Source organism: Eubalaena glacialis, chromosome 2 (assembly GCF_028564815.1).
Source record: "Eubalaena glacialis isolate mEubGla1 chromosome 2, mEubGla1.1.hap2.+ XY, whole genome shotgun sequence".
Lineage (NCBI taxonomy): Eukaryota > Metazoa > Chordata > Mammalia > Artiodactyla > Balaenidae > Eubalaena > Eubalaena glacialis.
Window position 1 is genome coordinate 8,709,749 of NC_083717.1, and position 20,220 is coordinate 8,729,968.

At 37.7% G+C, this 20,220-nt stretch overlaps 1 protein-coding gene across 2 annotated transcripts in view; it reads right to left on the minus strand.

Annotated features, from left to right (window-relative positions):
• PRPF18 (pre-mRNA processing factor 18) overlaps positions 1-19,426 on the minus strand; it is a 46,782-nt gene extending 27,356 nt beyond the window's left edge. Inside the window, exons 1-5 of one of the 2 annotated variants that reach the window (XM_061181571.1) lie at positions 19,213-19,426; positions 5,302-5,379; positions 5,161-5,187; positions 2,507-2,611; positions 454-567 (exon numbers count right to left, since the gene is read on the minus strand). In XM_061181571.1, the coding sequence (XP_061037554.1) occupies positions 454-567; positions 2,507-2,611; positions 5,161-5,187; positions 5,302-5,379; positions 19,213-19,278 (390 nt within the window). In that variant the 5' untranslated portion in view covers positions 19,279-19,426. The remainder of the gene's footprint in view (positions 1-453; positions 568-2,506; positions 2,612-5,160; positions 5,188-5,301; positions 5,380-19,212) is intronic. The other variant, XM_061181572.1, reaches the window with a different exon arrangement.
• Between the last annotated feature and the right edge of the window lie 794 nt (positions 19,427-20,220).

A 20,220-nucleotide genomic window follows, 5' to 3' on the forward strand; every position in this document is an offset into this window, starting at 1 on the left:
GATGTGTGCTTTTTAAAAGAAAATTAAAGAAAACCTGGGACTTCCCTGGTGATCCAGGGGTTAAGAATCCTCCTTCCAATGCAGGGGACACAGGTTCGATCCCTGGCAGGGGAACTAAGATTCCCACATGTCGCGGGGCAACTAAGCCCGCACGGCGCAACTACTGAGCCCGTGCACCACAACTAGACCTCGAGTGCCGCAAGTAAGACCTGATGCAGCCAAAAATAAATAAATAAATACATACTGAAAAATAATAAGTAAAAAAAATAAACTCACGCACACACAAAAGTTAAAAAAAAAAAAAGAAAATTTACATTCAGCAGCAGTAATCTGGCAACTTTATTTTTCCTTTTTTCTCTATAGTAATGCAATTAGTCGAGCTCTGTCGAAGTCCATACTATTCTCATTTATATGGTACAATGACATTCTTCTAGCTTTGTTCTGACTTCTTACCTTGTTAACTTCCGGTGTGAGGATCTCTATTTTTCTTAAACGTTGAAAAGCATCATAATCAGTTTCTCCAAAGAGTCTGATTGGCTCTCCTCTTTCTCTTAACCTCCTGATAACCTATTAAAAAAAATACATCAAACAACAATAGTAATTCCCTATGACATTAGTAATAGTAATTCCTATTTTAGGAGACCAAACACTTATTTTGGTAAGTGAAAAGTAGATGCAAAAAGTAAGTTATACTTCTTTTTTCTTTAGTTTCCATTAACAGATATACTGAATTATTGTCACACCTTAAATAACCCTAATGGTTTAGGTCATTTGGCAAGTGTTTCAGAAAGGACCAATCTGTGTAGTAGAATACATAAGAAAAACATTACGATGGGAGGGAGTGATAACATTTATAAAGAGAAAAAAATAAAATAAAACCAAGCCTGGAGTCAGCGATAAGTCAATGACCATAGATAGCCATGAGTCGGCACTGCAATACTACATTAAAACCAAAAACTAGTCCCTCAGAAGAGAAAGTGAGTTACAAATGGAGGGAGGGGGACGTGCAGGGCTTCTGAGGGGCTGATAATACTCCTCCTTGACTTCGGCCATCGTCATACAAGTGTTTGTTTTGTAATTATCCACTATATCGCACATGTTTTACACACTTTGTATACATGTGGTATTTCATAAAAAGGACAAACAAGAATTATAATTAAGAAAATAAGTTGTAATTTTAAAAATACCAAGAACTTTATCTGGGAACATAAATAGTATCACACTTAGAAACCACTGGCAGGGCTCCCACTGGATTAACTGAAACTCGGTATTAAAAAAACTTAAGAGGTCGTCTAGTGCTATCTCCAATCCATGCAGAAATGACCTCAAAAACACCTTCTCCTGGTCCCTGTCTGACAAATGACAAAAGTCACACCCCTTCATGAAACAGCCCATCCCATTTTTGGACAGATATGTTACGCTTCTCAAAATAAATGAAAAGCTACCTCTCTCAGTTATCTCAGTTCTTCTTTATGAACGACAGAGAATATTCAATGCTTTTTCAAAATTAGAACTGTGGTCAATGGCTCTTTTTAAAAATCTCAAATATTCGTTTCAGGCCAAGTATTCAAAACTCCTTCATCTAATTTTCTCACACAGCTTCTGGAATCAGCCCTCCTTTCCTCTGAGAGTTTCCTTTTGCTCAAAGTTAATTTCGTTGTGTACCTTGTGTACAGTCTGAATTCTTTTTTCACAGGAATATCTTAAAATTTTGTTGTTGGTGTTATTGCTGAAGGAATATAATAGTTGATACTGACCAGGGTATGGGCAAATACTACAGCTGAGAGTATGAACTGCTATAACAAGTCTGCAGGGCTCTCTGGTAATATGTATCCAGAGCCTCAGGCATGTCTATAGTCTTTAGTCTTTAGAACAGACTCCAGAAATCATGTTTCTAGAAAATTTTCCAAAGGAAAGTAATCATACATTATTACACATGCACTGATATCTGTATGAAGGTGTTCATCTTAGTGTGATCTAAAATAGGGAAATGCTGAGGCAACCTAAATGACCATTAGCACAGAATTGATTTTAAAAATAATAGTTTTTAAAATATGAGAAATTATGCAGTCATAAAGAATCATACAGATCTCTGTATTTTGACTTAGATGTATTAAGAGGAAGTAAGTTACAAAACACTAACTTACTTCCTCTTAATACATAATTTATATTATTTTAAATAATTTAGACAACTTATCAAGTATAGTTATTTAGAGTATATGCATTTAATTATACTTACTTAGAATGTGTTTAGTTTTTAAAGTTCAGAATGATACATTCTTTAAAAACAACTTAAGACATAAGATATTCGACAACAGTACCAAGAAAAGCAGAGATTAATTTAAAACCTCATGAAGAAAATTGAACTAGAATACTGTGCAGCTGGCCAGTTAAGTCATTTTATATGGGAAATAATGACAGAAGTTATTGGAAAGAACCAGAGATAAATGCAACTGCTGTGGAGATTTTTCTTTTTTTCCCACAAAACATTCATATAAAAACTTACCTCTTGCCTAGAAAGAGTCATGGGTAATTTTTCTTCTGCCAGTTCAAGTTCTAATACTGGATTCGATGAAGTTAATGGTTTCTGGTCCTCCTCTTTTGGCTGTATCTACATTAATAGCCAAAAGAAACGAAATTCTCCTTTTAAAATATAATACGGTTTAACATTTATCATTCTATACATTAGGTATTCACTGAAATTAAACATGTTTTAAATATGGAAGGTTTTCTAAATGTTCCTCTGAGCAAAGAGCTCATAATTGATGTACATGCTTGTGAGAGCTCAGGGACACCCAAGCAGAGAGCATGCACCCAGGATACAGCATTCTTGCTACAGAAGTATAATGGTTTCCACAATCAAAAACTTGAAAAGGCTGAAATTTAGACTCATTTTCTCCCTAGACTCCAAGATTTTTACTTTCTTCTTAGAAACAATCAGCTTGCTCTTCTCCTCTTTGAGAAAATCATCTTACAGGGTTATTTGATCCTTGCTCTGGGTTTAAAATGAAGACCAAAGAAAGGAACTGCTCTCTAACAAAAACCTGTGAAGCCTCAAGCTCCAGCTCCTTCCTCTCCTGATTTTTGAAAGGTGTTTTTCCAAGTGCACAGGAATCACTGCTGGACGTGCAGAAAACTTTCCGACGCTACACAGAACTTGCCCACAAACTGAGCTGCGAACCTTGTGGGAAAATAATGAAAACCAGCACCTCTCTACTCATAGTACACAAAGAACAGAGTGGACATTCTTGCTCATATGAACCTGCAGAGAAAAAAATTTCTTCATATATTTTCTTGAGTCTGCTGCCCAAGTCACAGTTTACGAAAACTGAGTTCAGCAATTTATAAGCCCCACTGTGTGGTCTGTAAAAAAGATACTGAAACATGGTTTTCCATCTGAACCATAAGACAAATCTCAGATGCCAAAAGAAGTAAGATCAAAAAACAAAAAAGATCAACATTAAGGAAAAACTCACATTCAATTAAGAAAGGCTATATGGTTAAAATGATATAATTTATGATTCTATAAAGATTATGTTAATCAGTGTTAACAGTGATAACAGAAAATTTAGGTAAAAAAACTAAACTTTCATATTTTCACAGACCAAATCAGCATCAAGCCCTAAAAAAAAACGGTAACTGGTTTTTATAAAGGAATAAAAGTAACACATGCTGTATTTTCATTACTACCAAGAAGGAAATATTAAAAAGGCTTTAGATAGAAAACCCTGTACTTTCTTTTTAAGCATAAAAACAGATATTGCTCCCAAAATCTCAGGATAAAAAGCATTTTCAATTATAGAATGGCAGTGAATAGCTTTAAGGAAAAGATCTAAGACATTCTGTCAGCTGGACTCAACGTTACAAGCAGTACCTTTACAGTAATGATTTTGCTTCAGTGCTTTCCTCTATATAAGCAAGAAAGTACTGCCATTATCACGGAAGCAATCTAAACAAAGCAAAACCGTCACTGTTTAAATTATTTTCCTACCTTATCAAAAAGTTGAAAACAATCAAATTCAGGGATCTGGGAAAGCAACAAGTCAGCAGACTAAAACCCATGGTTAAGTGATTCTTATTCTAGTTCAAGTGTGAGTTTAGATAATGCTGGGCAAACAAAAGATGAGAATTCTTCTTCCTGAATATCTATCTATTCAATGGCTATTTACATAAAATGTATCTTAACTTCCTAAACTAGAAGCAAATGAAATCAATGTACCTATGGAAAATATCAAAATACAAACTTTCATATTTTAGAAACCTATCAGAAATACTACATTTTTTAACACTTGCCCTCTCCCAAAAGTACCAAAAGAAAGTAAACGCATATACATACCATTTGCATTCCTCATGCTTCTCTCTAGAAATGCTATGCCAGATAAAATTAATTTCCAGAACTTTCTCCATTACATGCACAAGAGTATTATTTTATATTGATGTTTCACAAGCAAAAAGTCGATTTCAAATTTATGATTTGTCAAAATTATTTCAATAGAACCTCTGAACTTTGTTTAAACAATTATTCAACTAGATTTAGCCTTCTTATAAAATAATTTAAACACAACTTCACCTCGTTACCTTTAACCCCTCCCAATAAAAACCCCAATACATTATTAACTAGGTAATCTCAAAGATAATTTTAGTCATGCGTCTAAAGTATACAAAGTCTTCCAGACAACTCATTTATTTCTAACAAATATTTCAATATCACATTTTCTATCCAATAGACTAAGCAGTGTTTGAAATGTGATACCGTATTACAAAAAATGACACTGTATCTCAGGCAGAGGTACTTAGGGCCAAAAGGGATTATTAACACTGCAAACATAAAAACAATGGCTTAAAATATTCAGGAGAAAGCAGGGAAAATACCACTGCTAATGCCACTGTTGTTGAATGAATAAAATCTTTTGAATCCTTTAAAACTGGACTTTTATTGGGAGAGGTGAGGAGAGGAGTGGTGGTGATGTGATGAAAATGAGGCAGAATCAGATCCAGGACTTAATTAAAAAGAAAAAAATTCAAGCTTTGATCTCAAGCCACTTCATGCTGTCCACAAAAAGCCAAACCATTCCAAGCCAAAAGTCATGCATGTATTTTCCTGAATTCAAGATTAAAAAAAAGAAAAAGGAAAGAAAAAAGAAAAACAAAAACTCATACCTCTCCAGATGGCTTCTCATTTATAGGCTAATGTATAACATTAATAAATTGAACAGAGATCAATCGTTTTGACACTTTAACAACAGCTGTATAAATTTAAACTCAGAAATATAAATTTAACATAAAAGCAGGCATTCATACCTTGTAGCCACATCTTTCAAAATATGCTTCCTCTTCTTTTTTTGCAAGTTCACTACGCTTGAAATATTTTTTATTTTCCTATTGAAGAAAGAAGTAAGTTAATGTCTTTGGGTAAAATTTCATGTCCCTTAGTCAACAACCTTTAAAGTTTTTCAAGAATTGTAAAGTTTTTTGGTTCACAGAGATTATACTGATTTCCTGAACACACCACCTGTGCTCAGCCCGTTCTAAACATGAGGTATTTCTCTTGCAGCATCAGTTTGACGGACATATCCAACAGCACAAAGAAGAAACCACCCATTTTCCAAATGTTCACATTGTTTTTTTTTTAGTTTCCCAGTGTTTGAATTCAATTTCTACAAATGGATTCATTATGAACCACGTAAAATGAGGTACTTTAATTATTTTCTCCTAACAGAACCAATCAAACCAAAATTATGGTAGTTTCAGCTGACATGTTAAATCTCATTACGAAGAGAGCTCCAAGGGTGTGTCCAAATTCTTCTTTGTCATCTGGAATCTTATTGTAATGATCAACTGTATTAGTATTAAACAAATTTTTATAATAATCGAGACACAGAATGGTTGTGGAGAGTCTCTTTAGTAAAAAGATGGTTCAAAGGTATTTGTTTTAATATGACATGCTGTTAAGAGACAAACTCTAAATCTAGTGTGGCAGGGGAAAAAAAAAGGTTAGTTCTTTCCATGTTATGCATAAAATTATCCTGTTAAAAATACAGTCCCTTGATCACTTTGAAATGTATAAAACTATCAAATCACTATGTTGAACACCTCAACTAATGAAATATTCTACGTCAATTATAATGTAAAAAATACAGTCCCTAATTTGGAGGCTTGTTACTATATGCTTCTTAGATATCATGTCATTGATGACTTAGCTCAAATAAAGATACTGCCCTACTTTATTAGTAGTAACCAAAATAGTACCTCAATAATACCTCCACACATGTAGTTAGCACCTCATAGCTCCAAAGCTCACTCACTCAGGCAGTGATCATCAATGGATGCTAAAACCATGACAAGAAAGTGTGATGGTGAACAATGGAAAGATAAGGCTGCCACACTTGAACCCACTGCTCAAGTTTGGCATCAATACCACGTACGTCCTATGTGAAACACATAGGAAGTACACAGCAGACCACTTAGAAGTGTTCTCCCTAAAAATCTAAATCGGAATCTAATCAAACAATTAACTTCCAGTTTACTAGAAATGTAAGGAATAGAGGAAAAAGCTCAAAACACCACTGGGAAGCAATCAAACACGAGCACATTTTACAAAACCAGCCCCAGTTTCTCCAACAAGTTGATGCATTAAAAAAAGTGGGGGACCTGGAAAATGTTTGCAATGAAAAGAAACCAAGAGACATAATAAACAAATGTAATGAGTGGACTTTGTGTGGATTTGATTTGAATAAACCAACTGTAAAAACATATATATGTATTTATTTTAATTCAATTGGGGATATTCGAACGCGAGAGGAGTATTTGATGGTATTAAGGACCCAATTTTAATTTTGTTGGTTGTGATCTTAATTCTATAAAAACATGGTCTTATTTTCTAGAGTTATATGTGTTGAGGAAAGACAGGAATTCATGATACAACTCTATTTGTGTGTATGTTTAAAACTAACAGCTCATAACAGTTTTTTTAAGTTCATTTGTGTGTATGTTTAAAACTAACAGCTCATAACAGTTTTTTTAAGTTCATTCATTAACTCAATAAATATTTACTGACTTATCTGCTGTACCCCAAGCACAGCTTTACAGGTATAAAGATGAAGATGTTACCCGGCATAAGGAACTGATGGTATCACCTGAACATCAAAACTACTCTAAGAAAGGTGGATGCAATTAATACTAATCCCATTGTGGAGGTGAGAAACCTGAGAATTAGAAAGGTCAGGTGACTTTCCCAGAACTCAGTGAGCCTCATGAGTTAACAGAAGCAGGACTAAGAACGCTGGTCCTTAAATCCTTTGTGCTGATCTAGTATTCAAGTTACAGTTCTTCACTCCCAAAACTCACTTCAGCATCATAAATTGTTCCTTTTGACTATGTAGCATGTACTGGTCATATTTCAAATAAGTGCATTGTTGACAAACATGTACTGGCAGCCTCTCAGAACGAGCTGATACGTAGGAAGAAAGTAAAAGGACTCTCCAGGACAGAGGCCATGGTCCCATCTTTAACTATGGTATCTTTTACTACCGTCTCTCAACTCCATTGAACACACCTAACAAAACCTTAAGCCTTGAACATCAATTCTCAAAATGTGGACTTCTGGGGGGTCCCTAAGACCTTTTCAGAGGTTCCGCAAGGTAAAATTTATTTTCATGATAATACTAAGATATATGTGCCCTCCCCTTTTTCACTGTGCTCAGACCTGCACTGATGTTACAAAAGCAATGGTGACGAAAACTACTGGAACCTTAGCATAAATGAAGGCTAAGTTTATGTACCAGTGGTCACTGTATTCTTCACCACCATGCACTTGCAGGAAAATAAAAAAGCCAGTTTCTCTTAAGAATATCTTGATAAAGTACAATTTTACTAAATCTCACCCCTTGAGTACATGGCCTTTTAATATATGGTATGACGAAATGAAATGAAATATATGAAGCACTTCCACTACATAATGGAGTAGGATAGTCCTCTCAAAGAAAAGCAAACTGGTTGATTATTCAGACCTGCATATCTGGCAAACATTTTCTCAAAACTGAACAAAGCAAACCTGTCACCTAAAGGAAAACAATGATAGTATTTGCTGCCTATGATAAAATTCCACTTGTCAAGCGAAAATCAGAAGGGTAGAAAAGTGGTATCCCTCACTGTGAACTTGATGGCTTCCCAATACTTACAGGCTTTTCTGATGAAATCAGTGGTGACATTAACAAATGTAATTTTTAAAATATTGTCTAATGAAACACATCAACATTTAGAAGATCTGCATAACTCAGCAAAGTTGAAAAACTCATGATGTTAACAAAGGCAAGAGTTTACAAAATCATGCACAGGCAAAAGATCTATGACCAGGATAAATCAGAATAGATCTAGAGCAGAACAGGTCAATGGACTTTAATACACGAAAAGCCTATTGATATGCGTCAGAATCTAAGCTCTTAGCTAATCTTTAAGAAACTTACCACTTACCCAGTTTTGGTGTAGTATCAAAGAAAAACGTCCACAATTACTGAAAAGGCTATTAAAATACTCCCTTTTCCAACTACCTCTCTGTTTCAGGATAAATTTTCTTCACATACTTGGACAAAAACAACATATTGCAACAGGTTGAAAAAAGAAACAGGAGAATCCAACTGTCTTCTAATATACCAGAGATTAAAGAGATTTGCAAAATGTAAAACATGCCATTCTTCTCACTAAATTTCTTTTGTTTTGGAAAACATAGTTTTCGTAAAAATGTCTTATTTACGCTAACATGATGGATTTTTTACTGTACTTCTACAGAGAATATAAATATACATTTTTAATATCCCAGTTTTAATTTCTAATAGAGTAATTATCAATAAAGACATTCTACATAAACAAAGCTCTCTGGAGCTATCAGTAATTAAGAATGCAAAGGGGTCCTGAGACCGACAAGTGTTCTGTCCTACAAGAGTCCACTTGCTGGCACTCTCCACGCCTGTACCTAGCTCGTAAATGCTGGGAAACCACTTGCGTCCCAATGCTGCCCACTGATCCTGGTGTATTTATTTACCCAGCTTTCTCTCCTATTGTCTACATTGATCATTATTCATTCTCCATTCTCTCAAACCTCTAAGCCCTTTATTTCTCCCCTTATTTCCAGCAAATGACTAAGCCACTCTACAGAGAAAAGGGAAGCCAGCAAACAAGAACTCCGAATTCCTCCCAGCACCAATCCCTTCTTCATCTCAGAATGGAAGAGGAAACCCTCGCCCTGTCTAAGGCCAACCCCTTCCAGCTGTCTTCCAGATCTCAATTTCTCCTGCCTTTCTCATAGTCAGCTACCTATTTTCTGCATCTTCACCTTTTCCTTCTCTATTGGCACAAATGATCATCACTTACATATGTTCAAGACTCTGCAAACTTAAAGGAAAAATTCGTTGCTCTGTGCTGGGTATCATGCTAAGTACCAATTACAGCAGAAGGACAATAAAACATTTCTCTATTCGGTCTCCATTTCCTCACCTCCAGTTCTCTTTGCAGCTGCCCAACAACTGGGAGTCCATTATTAATGCTCTACTGAAAAACCCCCTGAGGTCATAACTAACTTCCAAGGTGCAAAACTAGAGGATCTTCAAGTCAACTGCTAACTCCCTCCTTCTTCAATTGCTTTCTTCTCTTGGCTGTCAGACAACTTTGTTTCTTCCTTACCTACTGGTTTGTTCCGATTTTCTATTTCTTGTTTTTTTGTCACTTATTTCACTTTGATTTTCCAATTTATTAGAACATATTAATACGTTATTTGCCCTAATTATTGTTTTATTATTTACCGTTTTCCAGTAACTTTAATATTGGTTACTATAGTTCTTTCCTTTACTGTTTCAATTTCAGGGTTTCCTCGGTTTCTGTTAAAGGAGTTTTTTTTTTTAATTAAGTGGTTTCTATATTTTTATAAATGAAAAAAGCAAGTGCAGAAGAGTGAATCTAGTATGCTACCATTTGTATTCAAAAAGGAGAAAAGACATTTGCTTCTTCACATTTGCTTTTATATGCATGAAGTAACTCTAGGAGACCCCAAAATTGATAATGTTAGCTGCTTTGGAGGAGGTGAACTGTACAGCTGCAGGACATGGGTAAAAAGGAAACTTTTTATTGTACACCCTTTAGTATGTTTTGAATTTTGAATCATTTGAATGCATTACCTATTAACAATAAATTTAATTTTTGAAAATTAATTTGCTTTTCATTTTAAAGAGTCCTAGTGAGAAAAATATAAACATTTTGCTTCATACTATGTGACCCCTCACTTCAGGGCAACAAAAGGTTGTCAAAAACAAAAGGTTCCCTACCATGTTTCAGATGTCACTCTGCACACTTTTTGTTTAGAAACAAGAGCAGTTTATATAAGAAAAGCAAGTTAAGCAGTGATCTCTAATTATAAAACATTATTTTATAAAGCACACTAAAAACATACTTTGAAATACAAAGTATGGTGGATACATTTATGACAGAATTGAAATTGTAGGATGTAAGCATTAATAATACACCCCCCTTTATAGGTAAGTCAGGCAGGGTAGAGAACTTGCCCAAAGTTAAAGAGCTCTCTAGTAATGGAGCCCCAATGAGACTTTAGGACTTGTTTACTCATTTCACAAATTTAGTTTCCTTTCTGGCTATATTCAAAGATTTTGAACTCTAAGTTTGCTGAATTAATGACAGAATATACAACAGAACCCTACAAACACAAGTCTGAAAGTGGCTGGTAAGGATTTTAAGACAGCATGTGAACTGACAGTAAATTTACTTGGGTTCTCTCCTAAAGCACCTGACCTTTCCACTGGGGCTCTCACTCCTGCAGATTTTAGAAATGAGTTGAAAAGGGTATACATAAAGAGCACTTCTCCTTTTAAAGACAGAACCTAATTCCTGGTGGTGCTTCATACATGTTATTCTTGGACTTTGTCCAAGCTGTACTGTCTGGATTATAAACCTGAGATTCGCGGGTCTAAAGAGAACAAGTCTTTCTACCACATCACCGGAAACGTCGGCCCACGCTAACGAGGGAGAGTCAAAATGTAAAAACCACAGGCAACACGACTGTCACCATTTCATTAACTAGAAGCATCACTCCTTCAATCAGATTAAGGTTTTTAGTGTTTATATAAATGAAACACAAACATCATCAAGAGTGCTACAAAAAGACACTGGAGAGCTAACACATACACAGCCCGGACATCCAAAGCAGAGCAGTATGTGTGAGATCACGAACCACGTGGCAGGGTCAGTTTCTGGCTGAAGAATGGAAATAAGCCTTAAAGAGTCTCAGGTAATAAACCTAATGGTTGGGCACTCAAACACAATTTAAAGAGACACAGTGATTTTCAAAGTGAAAGAACTGTCAACTGTCAAGGGATCCTGTTAGCCAGGCAGTATGTTTTCTCAGTGATGCCATACAAAATAGGAAACTATACCAAAATCTACCCTGCACAGGTGAATTCTATGTACTTCATAATTATATATATCATTACATATAAAATTATGTAAAAATGTATGCAAGAAATAACATCAATCTTACAAAGTCTTTAAGAAAATAAAGTTAAACACTTACTGTATGATCCAACCACTCCACTCCTAGGCATTTACTCAAGAGAATGAAAGTGTACGTCCATACAGAAACCTGTACACCAATGTTCACAGCAGCTTTATCATAAGAGCCAAAAAAATGGAAACAATCTGAATGCCCATCAACAGGCTAATGAATAAACAAATTGAGGTATATCCATACAGTGGTGGAATACTGCTCAGTAACAAAAATAATGAAGTCTTGATACAGACAAAGGCATAAATGAATCTCAAAATTATTAGGCTGATTGAAAGAAAGCAGATAAGAGAGGAACATATTGAACAATTCTGTTTACATAAAACTCTACAAAATGCAAACTAATGCAAAGTAACAGAAGGCAGACCGGTGGTAGCCTGTGGGCAGGGTGGGTAGGGCACAGGCGGGGTGGGAAAGCAGGATCACAAAGGCGCACAAGGAAACTCTGGGGTGAGATGAACACGTTCACTCGCTTCACTGTGGTGACAGCATCCAGGTGTAAACATGGCAAAACTCACCAAACTGTACACTTTAAATATGTGCGGTTTACTGTGTGTCAATTATACCTCAATAAAGCTGCTTAAAAAATAAATAGCACAATATGGAAGCAACCTAAGTGTCCATCAACAAATGAATGGATAAAGAAGATGTGGTATATATACACAATGAAATACTACTCAGCCATAAAAAAGAATAAAATTTTGCCATTTGCAGCAACATAGATGGACTTGGAGGGCATTTGCTAAGTGAAACAGACAGAGAAAGACAACTACTGTATGATATCACTTGTATGTGGAATCTAAAAAGTACAACAAACTAGTGAATATTTTAAAAAAACAGACTCACAGATATAATAGAGAACAAACTAGTGGTTACCAGTGGAGAGAGGAGAAGGGGGAGGACAATATAGTGGGAGGGGAGTAAGAGGTACAAATTATTAGGTAAAATAAGCTACAAGGATGTATTGTACAACACAGGGAATAGAGCCATTACTTTATAATAACTATAAATGGAATACAGCCTTTAAAAATTGTGAATCACTGTAATTGTACAGCAACTATACTTCAATAAAAATAAAATTAAATTAAATAGAGTGGTAGCATTTACACTGCCTGACATTACAACTCACCAGAATGCGTCAGCAATCAAGACAGTGTGGCACGGGCGCAAGGATCAACAAACAGATTAGGACAAGGGAGCAGAGCACCCAGAACGGAGCCACAGTTAAACTATTACTGATTTTTGATGATGCCAAAAGCAACCAAAGGGAAAAGAAAAATATTTTCAATAAATGGTGCTGGAACAAATGGATAATCACATGGAAAACAATAAACCACACCCCTACCTCCCATCATACAAAGAAACTGATTCAAAAAATTTTTTAACTGTTTTTTACAAAAGATGAAACCATAAAGCTTTTAGTTCTTATAATAAGAGTATCTTGGGCTTCTATGGTGGTGCAGTGTTTAAGAATCCGCCTGCCAATGCAGGAGACATGGGTTCGATCCCTGGTCCGGGAAGATCCCATGTACTGCGGAGCAACTAAGCCCGTGTGCCACAACTACTGAGCCTGCGCTCTAGAGCCCACAAGCCACAACTACTGAGCTCGCATGCCACAACTACTGAGCTCGCATGCCACAACTACTGAAGCCCGTACACCTAGAGCCCGTACTCCGCAATGAGAAGCCACCACAATGAGAAGCCCAAGCACCGCAACGAAGAGTAGCCCCCGCTCGCCACAACTAGAGAAAAGCCTGCGCACGGCAACTAAGACCCAACGCAGCCAAGAATTAATTAATTAATTAAAAAAAAAAAAAAGCATATCTTACTCTCCTGAGTAAATGTCTAGGAGTGGAATAGCTCGATCACGTAGCAGGCCTATGTTTTCTTTTTAAGACATTACCAAACTGTTTTCCAACAGGTTATACTATTTTATATTCCTAGATAGGATACAGTCAACAATCACCATGAAAAATTGGTAAGTTGGCTTATTACATACACCAGAATGGCTGAAATTAAAGACTGACAACACAAACTGTTGACACAATGTAAAGATCTGAACCCTTTTACTTTGCTAGTGGAGGTGTGACACGGTCCAACTACTTTGGAAAAAGGTCTGGTGGATTTCTATAAAACTAAACCCATAACGTACACCATGACATAGCAATTCCACTCCGTAGCCATTTTCCTAAGAGCAATGAAAACATGAGACTTGCACAAGAGGGTCCACAGCAGATTTATTCATAATTGCTAAATCCTGGAAACAGCCCAGCTGCCCTTTATCAGAAGAACAGATTAACGAACTGGGTCTATTTGTGTAACGGAATACTTCTCAGCAATAAAAGGAGTAAACAACTGATACATGCAACAACATGAATAAAATTCAAAACATTAATCTGATTAAACAAAGGGGGTCATATAAGAGTACATAGTATGATCCCATTTATGTGAAGTTATAGGGCTGGCAAAACCAACGCACAGTGGAAAGAAATCAGTACAGCAGTTTCTTCTGGGGGGGGAGGGGCTGACTGGAAGGTGGAAAGAGGGTAATATTCTGTATCTTGATACAGACTGTGATACACAGGCATATGCATTTGTCAAAATTCACTGAATGGTACACTTATGATTTGTGTATTTCTTCATACATAAAATTTTGCTGACATACCAAAAAAAGTATAAACAAATACTGAACACTAGTCAATGACATACATGCCAAATTATATTTTGGCAATTATGTTACATTACATTTTAGGGGTAAAGTGTATCAATGTCTGTAAATTAATCTGAAATGCATAAAGATCAGTACATTGTCTTCATGACCCTGTCTGCAGCTGGAAAACACTTGTCTATGGATTTGCTGTTCCACAAGAGCCGCCTCACCTTTGATCATTTCAAGTGGTTTCCCAGCCTTTTACGGTTCATCTGTGATAGGTAAAACAGTAATGACTTAGCCTGTGAGTGCCTCTTGTCAAATTGTGGAGAAGCAGCCTTCCACTATCCTAAAATGTTCTGCCTGTTTTACTATTCTGAGGTAAAAGTAGTTTCTGCATTGCTAGATGGATTGATGAATGGATATACAATGATGGAGAGATGGACAGTTACATGATAAAACAAATATATTAAAATATTAATCGCAGGTTAAATCGCAATATCTAGATGGTAGGCGTATGGGCGTTCACTGTACAATTCTTTTGAGTTTTCGGTACATTTAAAATTTTCCAGTGAAATGCTGAGGAAAATAAATCTTCTTTGCAGATATCAAAACATGGTATCAACATGACAAACTCCCTACCACACTGTTTTCTGACTATACCAAAAAAACCATGAAAGGCTCCTAAATGACCACTAAAGAAAGAGGCGTTGGAGAGGATTATAGAAGACCGTGCAGGCAAAGCGAGGAACAAGTGTGAAGAAAGGCAAGTTCAAAGACCTGAATAAATGAAGCAGGTTTAGAACTGGAACAGCTGACTGGTGGTAGGGATAAATGGGCACAGAGATTTTCACCAGCCCAGAAATGACTGGTTCTTGACCTTTTTGTCAAAGATCCCTTTATTTTTTTAAAATAAATTTATTTATTTATTTTTGGCTGCGTTGGGTCTTCGTTGCTGCACGCGAGCTTTCTCTAGTTGCAGCGAGCGGGGGGTACTCTTTGTTGCGGTGCGCGGGCTTCTTGTTGCAGTGGCTTCTCTTGTTGCGGAGCATGAGCTCTAGACACGCGGGCTTTAGTTGTGGCACGCAGCTCAGTAGTTGTGGCTCACGGGCTCTAGAGCGCAGGCTCAGCAGCTGTGGCGCACGGGCTTAGTTGCTCCGCGGCATGTGGGATCTTCCTGGACCAGGGCTCGAACCCGTGTCCCCTGCATTGGCAGGCGGATTCTTAACCACTGTGCCACCAGGGAAGCCCCAAAGGTTCCTTTAATAATATCATCAACAGGAGGAGGGGAAGAGGGGTCACATGTATACATACATGCAAAATTTTTTATAATATTTCAAGGAACAGATGGATACTCTGAAGTCCATCCAAAGGCTCCACTTAAGAACCTGTTACAGGTGGCAACTGAAATCTAGAGGTGAATATGAAATTAATATAAGAGAATTTTCATTGTGAAGAGAAAGTAGCCTAGGCCTGAACTTTAAGGAAAACCAACATTTAAGGGATAAAAACTAAACAATAAAGAAACAAAGAAAGAAGAAGCCTGTAAAGGAGATCAGGAATAAGCAGCCTGAGAAGAAGGAAAAACAGGACGCTGTGGGGTAAGAGACGTCAAGGGAAGACTGAAGAAAGTGGACCAGCCAAGTGCAAATGATGCTGAGGTTAAGAAAGCATGGAGGTCAGTGCGGCCCCTGATTAGGATGGATTCAGTGTAACTGTCAGGGCAGAAATCAGGTTAAGGAGTGAGTAGGAAATAATAAGAAGCTTGGCTGTAAAGAAAAAGGACGGCTGTGTTTTTAAAAAAAAAAAAAAGATGGGAGAGATGGGTATGTTTCAGTGCTGCTGGAGATAAGCCAGTAGAGACTGAAGACACAGAAAGAAAGGAGACAAGTGCTATTCAGATTCTGATGATGCTACAAAAGATGAGAGCTGGGCTCCAACATGTAAGTGGAAGGTTTGACCCAACATACAGCCAATACCTCATCCACTTTAACAGGGGAAAGGTGAGGAATTTCTTGCCTGATGGCTTCTCTTTTCTCTGTAAAACTGAAAGTAGGTTCCTTAAAGAAAAGGATCAAGCATTACTTTTAAAAAAAATCCTCTGTGGCACACAGTGTAGTATCTTGAATATAGGAAATATTCAAAAACTATTGGAGAAAAAAACAAAGCTAAAATTCTACACAAAGTCCATGCTCAAAACTGCAACTAATAAAACTGCTAATTAAGCCCCGCTGAGTCCTGCAGTAGCCTGGCTTTCCACATAAATGAGGCTTTGCGTTAAATGAAGACTCACCAACACCGGGGCTCCAAAGCACTGGCATTCTAGCAATACAGATACCACATTTACCTCCAAGTAGTTACACCAGGTAGAGCATTTAGCACAGGTGACAGGAGGCTACTTGAGGAGCTCCTCCAGTTTTAACAAAGGGGCTCTCACAAGCTGAGTGTTTACTATCCAACTCTCAGACTAACAATAAAAAGCTGGGACACCATGCTATCTATAGGATGGATAAACAACAAGGTCCTACTGTATAGCACAGGGAACTATATTCAACACCCTGTGATAAACCATAATGAAAAAGAATATATATGTGTAACTGAATCACTTTGCTGTAGAAATCACAGCAGAAATTAAACACTACATTGCAAATCAACTATAGTTCAATAAAGCTTTAAAAAAAAAAAAAAAAAAAGCTGGGACATCACTCAAAATGACCAAAGAGGAGGTGGCGCTTCTGGAAAAACAATACAACAGAAACAGGCGTTTCCCAGCTACAGAAAGGGTAATGAAAAGGATTCACTGACCCCCAACCAGAATTGTTTTTAAAAATGAAACAGGATGGATTAAAACAGTGAAACATATGATAGAATCACATGTAGTTAAGACAAGAAATGTTGCATGAAACTTTTTTCATACGTATCTGATGAAAATACAGATTTATTTCTTACTGTGGCTAGGGCAGTGAAAAAATGTTTGAAAGTTACTGACAGACACTATGATACAGAAAGATAAAGGCTATAAAGCAAATGATTCTGTGTAAAATTATACAGCTGCAAAGCAAATGAGTCTCCCCAGGCCTAAAAAAGAAAAGTTGTCCAGTTACACGTGCGGCCCTATGTTATGCAGGCGCACTCACCCACAGGTGGGGACCTGAGATCCACCCCGCCCTGCCACAGGGCTAGGAGAAAATGATGCAACCCTCATGGGCACGATGAAGTCTCGGCTTCGTCATCTGTGGAAAGAGCATCCTAACTGCCCTATGCACCAAGCAGAGCTGTTGTAAAGCTCAAATGAGAAAGCATACTAGGGTGTTTTTCACATATGTTAATTTAATTTTAAGTAATTTAATTCTTAGATCAGCCCTATCAAAACTAGTTCTATGTTCACAGGGTGGAGATAAATAAACAGCCTGTCTGTAGTGGTGAAGAGAGCAAGCTTTAGAGTGGGAGAGATGGATTCAAATTCAGGCTCTGTCTCTTGCTAGCTGTGCGATTCTGTAAATCAATCTAACTTCTTTTAGCTTCAATTTCCTCATCTATAAATGGGAGTAGCAGTAATTTTATGGGACTGCTGTACAAATTATATGAGGTATGAGATATGAAGCATTCTGCATAATGCTTTGCAGATTACTATTAATATTAGCAGAACTATGACTTTCAGTATTTTAATCCCCATTTCATGTATTTCCTTTGCTGGTATTAATTGGGAAATCAATCTTACCTTCTGGCCAGGGTTATCTGAGTAATTAAATCAACTATCAAATTACAAAATGAAAGCCATCCCAGAAAAAGTTTATATGTGATGATAAATTAAGAACAATTATGTAGAATCAGTGTTTTTGTAACTGATCATTTTTAAAGGCTGGTCTATTTCCATGACAAAGAACCTGATTATGCAAACACAACACTGTAAGCCCTGAGAGTGAGCTGAGCTTTTCGTGATTCAATTTTCCCTCAAAAGCACTTTAAATTTCAACACCTGGCTCTAACACCCACTATGCATTTCAGCATCTAAATTAGCTTTTTCAAATACTCCGAAACCACTCATCAAAAGAAAAAGGCCCCTGAGTTACAGATGAAAATATAAAGTTACAACTACAGACAAGCTCTCTCCCCGCTCCCCGCGCATTTGCTAAATAACATTCTATTTAATTAACTCCACTTTGTTAATTGTTTTTAAAGTTTCAATGATTATGAAAGCTGCCATCTGCCAAGCTAACAATCCCAACTTACTTGCACTACATCATAAACATCAATCATACACTACATCCAAAGACCTAAGTCAGACTGTTCTCCAAGTGTGGTCCACAAGACCCCTGGAGTCCTTGAGACTCTCTGAGAGGGTCCGTGAGGTCAGAACTATTTTCAGTACTAAGGTATTATTTGCCTGTTCACTCTGTTCCCATTTATACGAAGGGTGAAAAGCAATGGTAAGTCTCCTGAAGCCTTCACAAGAATCAAGACAATGGCACTAAACTACCAGCTGTCACTGATTCTTCAATGCTCAGCACTAATGGGGGAGGGGGGGCAGTTTCACTTAACTATCTCCTTGATGAAGTAGTAAAATTATTAACTTTATTAAGTCTTGGTCCTGGACCACATCTTTGTAATATCCTGCGTGACAAAACAGGAAGTATACATAAAGCACAAACCCTTCCTAAAACGACAGAAGTGAACGGCCAGAAAAACTGGGGCACGTCCGAAGAATACCGGCAGATGGGAACAGGGATAAGGAACAGGTGGGGCGGCGGGTAGGAGAAATCGCCAAAATCTCGGGGTTTCCTGCAATTCCCACACCTCCATCCCAAAGGCTCCCAAGTGACTGCCAAAGGCACAGCGGTCTAGAGGGAGCCGCTCCGGGGTAGCGGCGGGGCTCTGGCTAAACCCCATCCGGCAAGGACCCTTTCAGTACCGTTCCCCTGCCCCAGACTCCCCTCCCCCACGCAAACGCTCAGCTCCTCCGTCGCCAACGCCCCACGACCCCAAGGATCCTCACCACCAACAGGTTCCTGTCCTCCACCAGCTGCCGCTTCCGGAGGATCTCCGATTTCAGAACGTCCATCTCGCTGCCCGGGTTGGAGCTCGAGTTTTCTTCTTCTCTCTCCGGCTCCCTGGACCAAGCCTTTTCATCCAGCCAGCAGCCGCGAACGCACCACACATACCGAGCCCAAAAACCTAAGGGCAACAACTGACAGAGCCGCTTCCGGCGGAAGCTGAGGTGAGCGAGAGGAAAGAGCGCTCCAGGGCGCCTGTTGTTGACGAAGCCGCTGAGGGTTAGCGCCCCTGGCGGCAACCTCCGGCAGTGCGCTTGTAGTTTCCCATCCATGGATGCATGAACAAACGTGGGCTGAAACACGAGTCTTCTAAATCGATGCTGCATTGTTTAATAAGTTATATACCTATGTCAACTATACTTCAATTTTAAAAGGAGAAAAAGTTATTATACCTGCTTGTACCTGCTAGTTCAGGTGCAAAAGCTCCTTAGCAAAACACCTCAATTATGTTCATTAACGCCAGATCTTTACTTATTATATGAGAAGTTCACGTCGGAGTTCCTGAAGTTACCTGCTTGCCAAAATCAATGTGCTGGAGTGAGAAAACCCTGGACAATAATACTAGCTCAAAAGTATAGTGTTCATTGCTAGCCTGTGAAACTTCCAGTAAACTTAGGCAATTACATCCACTTAAGTCATTTCAGAGGTAGAGTTGTCTCTCCTCCCTGAGTTCTAGATTGCTTACATATCTTGGTGATAATTTACCCCAGGAATCTGAGATAATCTCTTTGGTCACGTGTTCAGCAATCAAGATTTTCAGTGAGATGATTGGAGATGTAATCAGAGATTTTCATTTTTAAGTCCAACCCAAGAAGAAAAATTAAATTGGTGAAAAAATTATATCAGAGATTTTAATTTTTAAAAGACCTAAAAACTAGGGCTTCCCGAGTGGTGCAGTGGTTAAGAATCCGCCTGCCAATGCAGCGGACAGCAGTTCAAGCCCTAGTCGG